This window comes from Crocuta crocuta, unplaced genomic scaffold, assembly GCF_008692635.1.
Source record: "Crocuta crocuta isolate KB4526 unplaced genomic scaffold, BGI_CrCroc_1.0 scaffold124, whole genome shotgun sequence".
Lineage (NCBI taxonomy): Eukaryota > Metazoa > Chordata > Mammalia > Carnivora > Hyaenidae > Crocuta > Crocuta crocuta.
In genome coordinates, this window is record NW_027551573.1 from 1,900,684 (window position 1) to 1,909,987 (window position 9,304).

At 54.8% G+C, this 9,304-nt stretch overlaps 1 protein-coding gene across 5 annotated transcripts in view; it reads right to left on the bottom strand.

The window, feature by feature from the left end:
* ADGRG3 (adhesion G protein-coupled receptor G3) overlaps positions 1-9,304 on the bottom strand; it is a 38,032-nt gene continuing 28,728 nt past the window's right edge. For 3 of the 5 annotated variants that reach the window (XM_077751234.1, XM_077751233.1, XM_077751230.1), the window contains 4 exons: positions 8,143-8,423; positions 7,858-7,951; positions 6,302-6,585; positions 1-3,980 (listed from right to left, as the gene is read on the bottom strand). In XM_077751234.1, coding sequence (XP_077607360.1) covers positions 3,868-3,980; positions 6,302-6,585; positions 7,858-7,951; positions 8,143-8,423 — 772 coding nt within the window. In that variant the 3' untranslated portion in view covers positions 1-3,867. Of the gene's footprint in view, positions 3,981-4,335; positions 4,941-6,301; positions 6,586-7,857; positions 7,952-8,142; positions 8,424-9,304 lie in introns of those variants that run through there. The other 2 variants (XM_077751231.1, XM_077751232.1) reach the window with 2 other exon arrangements.

A 9,304-nucleotide genomic window follows, 5' to 3' on the forward strand; every position in this document is an offset into this window, starting at 1 on the left:
TTTAAAATTTTTTAATGTTTATTTATTTTTGAGAGAGACAGAGTATGAGGGGGAAGGGGCAGAGAGAGAGGGAGACACAGAATCCAAAGCAGGCTCCAGGCTCTGAGCTGTCAGCACAGAGCCTGATGAGGAGCTCGAACTCATGAACCTTGAAATCCTGACCTGAGCTGAACTTGAACGCTCACCTGAGTCATGCAGGAGCCCCCCTACCTTTTTTTTAAAATATATTTTTTAATATTCATGGTGAGTGATAACTTTAAATGTGTCATCCCATGTTAAAGTCTTACTTTCAGATATAGCCTTCTCTGAAATTGCCTTTTAAAACCTCAGAACATTTTTCTGTGTTAGGGAAGTATCCTTGCTTTGCTTTGCAGGCCTTCCAGATGTTAATCTCTGGTTTCAGATGTTGCAGATGCCTTCCCCTATTCTGTCCCATGCCAGCTACAGTCACCTCTGGTGACTTCCATGGAATAAAAAAAAACCACCATAAATTTGATGTAATTAAACTTACCAGGTTTTGGCCTGATGTTTTGTGCTTATCATTTTTTTGTTTGAGATGTCCTTCCTTGTCCTGAAGTCGCAAAAATATTTTACTGCATTAACTTTATAGTTTTGCCATTTCCTGTAGAACTTTATTCTGCCTGGACCCCATCCCTGGATGAGGAGCTAGGTATGGATCCTGTTTTATTTTTCTTCATATAATAAGCCAGTTTTCCAATGCCATCATCAGATCATCTGTCCCTTACTGGTGACGCCACTCTTGTTGTGTCTTAAGTCCCCCAGGGGTATATAAGTCTGCTGCTGAGCCCCTCATTATGTTCCACTGGACTTCATGCCTATCCCTATGCAGACCCCATGTTGGATTTACCATGATGGCCTCATAGGATCCTTCTACCAGGTCTTCTTTCCATGTCCTCTTTCACTAAGGTTGACTTAGCTATTTGAGGCCTATGTGCCTCCTAATGAATTTTAGAGTACATTTTGGGGAAGTCTAAAAAACTCCTTTGGAATCTATTGGAACTGTATTGTATTCATAGGTTAATTTGTGAAGAACTTTTTTGTCTTTTGATATTAAGTGATCCATCTGGGAGCACAGAGCCAGTAAGTCTTATTTCCTGTATATGTGTTATAATGTGACGAAAAGTAGAAAAGTAGAAGGAACGAAGAAGCGGGGGCAGAATAAGAGGAACGAGGAGCGGAGGCACACTGGGGGTCCCTCCTGCTCACACAGACGGCCACTGCTGCCCCGGGCCTGAGAAAGTGGCGGCCAAGGCAAAGCCCTGGCCTAGTCACTTTCACGCTGGGTGGGGGGTCCAGGCGCTGGGCTCTCAGCCAGTATCTCCCTGAAGCCTCCTCCAGTCTGTGGGGCAGTTGCTGCTCTCCCTGCTTTACGGGTCTGGTAGGTGAGGAACCGGCCCAAGGCCAGGTGCAGAGGAAGAATTCAGTCCAGACAGGCTGACCTCAGAGTTCGTGCTTTTAACCATGGTGCTGTCCACTTCCTGGGCTGCTGCTGCGATGGCGTGGGGACAGTGGAAGCCCACCCATCCACACCAGGCCTTGGGGTGCCTTTTTGCCATCGCTCCACCTGGCCTTAGTACGTGCTGACCTTGGCACTCACAGCCACTTTTGCAGTGACCCCAAGGAATGAGGGACCCTAGTGCCCTTGCCTGGCCCCCCCATCCCCACCATTGACCACGTCTTCCCGTCTTCCCCTCCGGCTGCACCAGCAAACCCAGTGCATTTGGGACTTCTGGTGTGGCTGCCCCCACGTCCGACTGGGAAAGCCAGAGCCCGGGATTTCCCTTGAGATTCAGGGACCAGGGCTGAGGCAGTAATTCTTGAACCCAGGAAATGCTCTGGGAGGAAACTTATGCAGCCCAGAGAACCCTCACTCTGCGTCAGCCTAGCCTGGAGAATAGCCTGGGGCAGACGGCTAGACCTCTCCGGGCCTCCATTTTCTCCTCCCCACACAGGGCTGGCCCACGCGGCAGAGCTGTAGAAGGAAGCGGGAAGGGGTTTTGAACCTCCGTACCCCTCCTCTTTTACACACAGGTGCAAAGGCTCGTGTTTCACACAAGGATTCACCTGACCTTTCTGTAAGCCTCAGGAGTCTCTAATTCCTGCTGTGTCTGTACCCTGCACTTTACTTTTGTCACTTCACTTAATGCTCTCAGGTCAAGGCAAGACTTTGATGATTTCCATTCTATAGACGGGGAACCTGAAGCTCAGAGACAGAAGGTGACACGCCCAGCATCACACAGCCCCTGAGTGGCATGGCAGGATTGCAACCCAGGCCCATCAGACAATGAAGCAGCTGCGGGATACAAAGGTGTGTGTGTTTCTGAGACTTCAAGGTAAGGGGTCCGTGCCCTTCAGCGTGAGAAATCGGCGTCTGTGAGAGTAAGTCCCCAGCCTCACCGAGTTTGTCCACAAAAACTGATATACTGCGGCCCAGCTGATGCAATGTCCACACCCTAGAATTTCCCTTCCAGGAACACAACGACTTGCATAAAGCGAGGGCCCCTGCCTTCCTGTCTTTCAGCTGTTTGTTAGGTGGGAGGAGGGAGGAGGGAGAACACCCACTCAGCCTAGGCTTCGGGGAGCAGGAGATGGGCTGGTGGCCCAGGGGCCGTGCGGGATGGTCTAGTAATAATGGTTTCTCACCTACAGCAGGTGCTTGACCTTGGTCAAGCACACTGGGGAGGGTGGGGGTGAGCAAGGAAGGTGAGAGGTCCCCAGTGGCTAGGAGCTCAAGGCAAGTTCATGGGCAGTGGGGCAGGCCAGGGGGCTGCTGTCTCTCTGTCCCCTTTACCGTTTTTTCTTTCTTTGTATTGGTTTATCTTTTAATTCCCTCTCTCTAGCTAGCTCTCTCTCTCTCTCTTATCTCTGCCTCTTTTGTTTCCTACTGAGGAAACCAGCACAACAGTTGCGAAGGGGAGGCCCAGCCACTGGAGGTGATGCATACCCAGCCCGGGCCTGGCCCAAGACCCTCCCCTGGCTCAGAACCCTGTCGGGCTGATGCCGAACTCACCCATCTGTCTCCTCAGCCAACAGACATTTATTTGGGGCCTGAAACGTGCAGGCCCAGGCTGGGCTGAACCTGTGAGTGAGGCTGATGTGCCTGCTTGTAGGAGCTCAGAATCTGGGGGAAATGCCTGCCCTCCCTCGGCTCAGTCCAGCCCTCACCCCTGCCCTGCCCCTCGGCCCTCAGGTGTGCAGAGCTCTGGGCCATTTGCCCCCCACCCCACATGACAGCAGATCAGAGGTCAGGGTGGGGAGGGGAGCTTGCTTCTGGCCTCACACCCACTACTGAATAAGCGGCATTCTGTGAAATTCCGTGTCCCTGGACACCTGGAGGGCGGCCCCTTGTGGCGGGGGTGGGGGGGCTCATCTGCGTAGACAGGCCCACACCTCTAGTCCACAACTGCCCCAGTGCCTGAAGACAGTTGTGGCAAGAGGAAGGAAGGGGAGAGGCTGGGATTCCTTCCAGGGGCAGCTCTGACAGCAGAGTCCCCTGTTACTAAGACCAGAGATGGCCAATGGCAGAGATAAGCTGCTCTGCTATGAAGGGAGGAGGCGGGGGTGCGGGTAGGGGTGCAGCGGGGGGCACCACTCTATGCTGTCAGTGGTCTTCAGACTCCTAGAGTCCTGGATCAGTGGACTTTAGGACTCAGAGAGGTATCTGGACAGAACCACTGAGGCCAGGTGGTCCAAACTGGTCCCCATCTTCTCCCTTCCCCAGCCTCATGGCACAAACATAGAGCCTGAAGCCTGGAAGGAGGCAAGGAGCAGCCTGAGTTCACACAGGGAATCGGAGCAGAGTCCAGAACGTGCGGCCGGCTCCCAGCCTGAGCACACGGAGGCCCCCTATTCGTGAGACGTGGTGTGGACCTGGTCAGCTCTGGCAGTGCCAGAAGATGAGGACACTGCGGTCCGGCTTGGGAAGTAGAGCACGGCGAACCAGCAGAAGATGAAGACGCCTGTCAGGAAGGAGAGGGCCTGGATGAGCTTGGGATCAGACCAGCAGGGAGCTGGGCAGCCTGGCTGGGGGCTGCCCGAGGAGAAATAGCTCCCTTGCAGAAGTTCAAGAGCATATGGAAAAATCAGGCAAAAATGAAACCAACCCCTGAAAGAGAGCCAAATGGAAATCTTGGAAATGAAAAACGGAGACCTGCAAATCACATATACATACACCTATCACAGAAAAGAAAGAGCAGCATAAAGGCATTTTCAGACACACAGAACGGCCACCACTACAGTGACTTTCTACTGTCCCCTCCCCATTAAGGATGATTACAGGATACACACCAGCAGGAAGAAGTGGGAAGGTGGGAGGTTTCAAAAGTGTATTAAGCACAGAAATTGACAGAAAAGTTAAAACTTTGTGTGTGCTTAGAAGGAATTCACAACGCAAGTGTTAACCACAATACAACTACGGAGAAGCGTTCAAGGGCAGCTGAAGTGTAGGGACCGTTGGGTTTGGAAGACAGATGGACTGAGTACTGCACACTCAGCTGAGACAAGTCGGTAGGGAAAAGTGTTCTGGCGTAAATATTAAGAGTAACCTCCAGAAGAATGATACCATCTAGTTTCGAGGTGTGCCCATCCGCAACCACAGATGTTCCAGACGTGGGCTCATGTGTCTTCCCCTGGGCGGCCTCTCAGAGAGCTGGCTGTTACTGACATCGTCTGCACATGCTGAAGGCCTACTGTGCCCCCCACAAGCACTGTCTCAGTTACTCATTATGAAGTCTGGTGGGGCGCCTGGGTGGCTCGGTCAGTTAAGTGTCCAACTTCGGCTCAGGTCATGATCTCACAGTTCATGGGTTTGAGTCCCGAGTTGGGCTCTTTGTTGTCAGTGAGGAGCCTGCTTCGGATCCTTTGTCTCCCTCTCTCTCTGTTCTTCCACTGCTGTGCTCTCTCTTTCTCTCATTCTCTCCCTCAAAAATAAGGGAACATTTAAAAAAATTAAAAAAAAAAAAAGATGGGGCACCTGCGTGGCTCAGTCGGTTAAGCATCTGACTTCTGCTCAGGTCATGATCTCGTAGTCCATGAGTTCAAGTCCTGAGTTGGGTTCCGTGCTGACAGCTCAGAGCCTGGAGCCTGCTTTGACTTCTATGTCTCCCTCTCTCTCTGCCCCTCCCCTACTCTCACTCTGTCTGTCTGTCTCTCTCTGTTTCAAAAAAAATAAATAAACATTACAAAAATTAAAAACAGATGACCAGAGGAGCTGTGTGGCTTTCTGAGGTAGTAAGCAAAACCAGGATTTTGGCCCAGGTCTGCCTGTCCCCAGGGCTACCTAGCATAATGCCACACAGTCTCATTAGGCTCTGGGGACCAGCACTTTTTGTGGGGCTTTGAGTCCAAACACATGCTTGTCACTCCCTTTCCAGAGATTTCTCTGAATTGGGCTGTGGGGCTTCTTAAAGCTGCATGTAGGGGCATCTCGGTGGCTCAGCTGGTGAAGGGTCTGACTCTTGGTCTCAGTTCCGGTCATGATCTCACAGTTCATGGGATTGAGCCCCGTGTCAGTCTCTGTGCTGACAGCATGGAGCCTGCTTGGGATTCTCTGTCTCTCCTTCTCTCTCTGAACGTCCATTGCTCTTTCTCACTCTTTCTCTCAAAAGTAAATACATTAATTTTTTTAAAAGCTGTGGGTTTGGCACAGTGTGAGGTGTGAAGAGGACGGGGGGACCGTCACCCACACGCTGGGCGACTGTCCCTCTGCTGGGAAATCAGAGGGAGGAGGAGGTGGGGGACAAGGAGCACCTGTCCGTCATTTCCTCCACTAATCACTTCCTTCTGCCAGCACAACTCCTTACAGACTGTCCGTGTCATGTGGCCATCACATCACGTGACCCTGCCCTCCTGGTCACGGCTGACTGGACCAAGGTGGCTCCATCTGATCCTTGACTCTCCTAAGAACATGGACCAGACTGAACCAGACCACCCTCCCTAGATAGAGTCGCGTCGGGCGGAAGAAGCCATTTGGGAGCATGCGTAGGAAGCAGCCGCGGAGAGAAGGAAGGAGTTTCCACAGAGAGAAGGTGAGAGATGACAACATGCGCTCCGGAGAAAACGATGCGGAAAGTATCTGCTTTGGTTTAGATGGCTTTTCCTGACGCTGGTACCAGCTCCCAAGAGGTCAGCCAGCCTTCCCGCCCTGGGGTTCCTGGGGAGAGCCCTGATGGGAGCCAGCCTGAGTGGGATCTGTTTCTGGCTCCCTGCCTCCTCCCCATACCCCCGACGCACCCCCTTATAGGCGAAGCCAGCCAGCACCTCCCCGGCCCAGAAGCCTCACCTTGCAGGGAGTTGAAGAGCGCGAAGACATAGATAGTGGATCGGCCCAGGGGTGTGAGGATGGCCAGCCACCAGGTCGCACCCACCAGGCTTGAGAGGCTCAGCACAGTGAGGACCCCCTTCCAGTTCGGCCCCTGCTCCTTGCCTGCCGTGGCAGTCGGCAGAGTGAAGATCTTCCAGGCCACCAGGCCCAGGACCACGGCGCTGAAGAGGGAGATGATGATGAAGTAGCCGTGGACAGTGACATAGAAGGCAGCGACATTGGTCTTCTCATGGAACCAGCACCTGGGGGCAGTAGATGTCCCCTAGGATTGAGGGGTCGCCCTGTCCGGCAAGCCCCACACAGCCTCCCCTAACCCTTCCCCCCACTGCCACCCACAGCCCCCTATTCTCCTGGGAAGGGGCTGTCAAAGGGCTCCAGTCTGCCATCTCTTTAGGCCAGGGAGTACAGGGACGCCTGAGTGGCTCAGTCAGTTAAGCGTCCGACTTTGGCTCAGGTCATGATCTTATGGTTCGTGAGTTCAAGCCCAGAATTGGGCTCTGTGCTGACAGCTCGGAGCCTGAAACCTGCTTCCGATTCTGTGTCTCCCTCTCTTCCTATCCCTCCCCTGCTTGCGCTCTGTCCCTCTCTCTCAAAAATAAACATTAAAAAAAAATAGAGATAAAATTATTCCTAGACCGGCGAGTGCGAAGGGGCCAATTTAGGCCCAAAGACATGTTTCACTTGCCCACATCATGTTGTAAAACAACTGAATTAACAACCACCCTTTAAAAAGTGGGAGGTTTGCCATAAACACCCAGATTTCTTGTAAAGCCGCACAGCCAGCACTCTGTGGATTCCCTCCTGAGGGATGTTAGATGGGCATGTGACTGCCAGTCTACTGCAGCCCCGCTGCCCGGGGCCACCGTGTGCACTTATGTTACCTCCCTAGCCCCTGTGGCCCCTGCATTTGAGGTCTTGGGGACAAGACCAAAGCCCACCAGCCTCTCTTAGCACAGAGCCTTGGGCCCGGGGCAGGCACCCTGGGGGAGGCCTAGCTCAGCCCCGTGCTGCACACACTGCAGGGCAAAAGGTGGGAAAGAGTATGTTCATCACACCCCATCGTACAGATGAGGAGACTGAGGCCCTGGGAGGGGCCGAGCTAAGCCACACAGCAACTTAGAAGCAGAGCCCAGTTAGAACCAGGGCTGCTACCACTGTTGGGCAGGTTGTGTCCTGCACAAGGGCGCCTAGCTGAGGGGGCAGGTGGGGCTAAGCCCATGGCATGATAGTTTGGCGGGGGAGGGGGGGGTTACCCAAAGGTACCATATGGGCCAGTGGTGGCCCAGGCATTCTGCCTCAACTCGCTCTCCTCCATTTCAGACCCCCCGTCTCACTGTGCTTTCTCCATCCAGTCCTCAGTTTACCCCTCCAGGCCATGAGCTAGCTGGAGGATCCTTCGCCTTGACTTACTCAGTCTCCCTTCCCAGGACTGCCCCCTCTCCCCACATCCCTCTGGCCCAACCATGCGCATCCAGGGACCTGACGTCACCCTCACTCTCACAGCCACCACTCACAGCTCCAGCGTGACCATGTTCTTCTTGTCGCGGATGGCATAGTGGCCATAGCTATTGGCGCTCCCGGTGCCGATGACGATCAGAGCAGGCAGGCCTGTGCACAAGGGGAGGGCTGCGGCAATGCTGGGGCTCCCTTGGTGTGTCCCCCCAAAATCCCCTCCAGCTGCCCATCCCTCAAGCCCTGAGCCCGTCTGAGAGAGGGGGCCAGCTCTCTGCCCTGGGCGGCCCTCCGTCCCACCCCTCCCAGGGCAGGCCATGCTCTCCGGCTGCCCCAGCTGCACCTACCCCAGCCCACAAGGCTCAGCTTCAGGAAGTAGTGCCCAAAGTAGGTGTTGAAGACCTTGATGACGAGCAGGTAGAGGTGGAAGGCTTCCAGACCCATCCAGGTGAAGGTACAGAGTAGGAAATAGTGGAAGATGGCCCCCCGGGGCCAGCAGGTGGCATCTGACTGCTCAGGGCCATATCCAATGTTGATGAAGAAGGTTAGATTCAGGAGAAACAGGCTAACGCTCAGGGCCACATGCACCTTGGGGGCATCTTCTGACTTGAACCGCTGCCGGTAGAACCTGGGGTGAGAAGGGCCGATGAGAGGCTTCAAGAGGCTGCAGCTCCCACGGGGCACCGCGGCCTCTCCATTCCACCTCCTCCGTTGCGCCCCTGCCGGAGCTGGAGCGTGGGTGCTGTCAGGTTCGGGTGTGGGAGCCCTCTTGTGGCCCCCGAGGCCCTGTGGGGTCCCGACCCTGCTGGCCTCATCCCTTGACTCAATGCTCTGGCCAAACTGCAATACCCTGAATGCATTCGGCTTTTCCACACCTCCCAGACTTTGCCCCTTCTCTTCCCTCTGCTCCCAATGCCTTTCCCTACTCTTCCTTCAAAACCTCCTTGGGCCCTTCCTTCTGAGGAAGCGGTCTCCGAATGCCACATATCCCACCCAGGCTGATTTGGAAGTTTCCTGCAGTGCCCCTTAGCCGCCTTCCTCGCCTCTGGCTGAGTCCTCGGGCCAGCACAGGAGGCAGGGGCAAGCCGTGCGTGCATTTGGTTGAGTGAATGGACAGCCACGGGTGCAGGAGGCTGGGTCTTAGGAGGGAGAATGAGGCCCAGAGTGGGCCGGGGCCTCACTTCCTCTCCATGGAGCTCCCACTCCAAATTCCTAGCAACTCGGATCCCCAGGGCTCTTACTGGAGGGATGAGAGCCCAGAGCTGCCCAGACGGCCACATGAGGGATAACGTTCACCTCACCTGAGATGCCACAGCCCACCCTCGAGAGCCGGGGAAGACTCCTCTGGGGCTCCAAGTCGGACCCACAAGGCCCAACAGTGCGGCAGGCTGGCAAGTCATGCTCAGCCTGTTGGGGCTGGGGGCTGGGCCCTGGGCGGAGGGGCTGGGCAGGGGGCGGGGGCCCGTGGGGGGGGGACAGGAGCTGGGGGCAGGGGGGGCCCCCCTCACA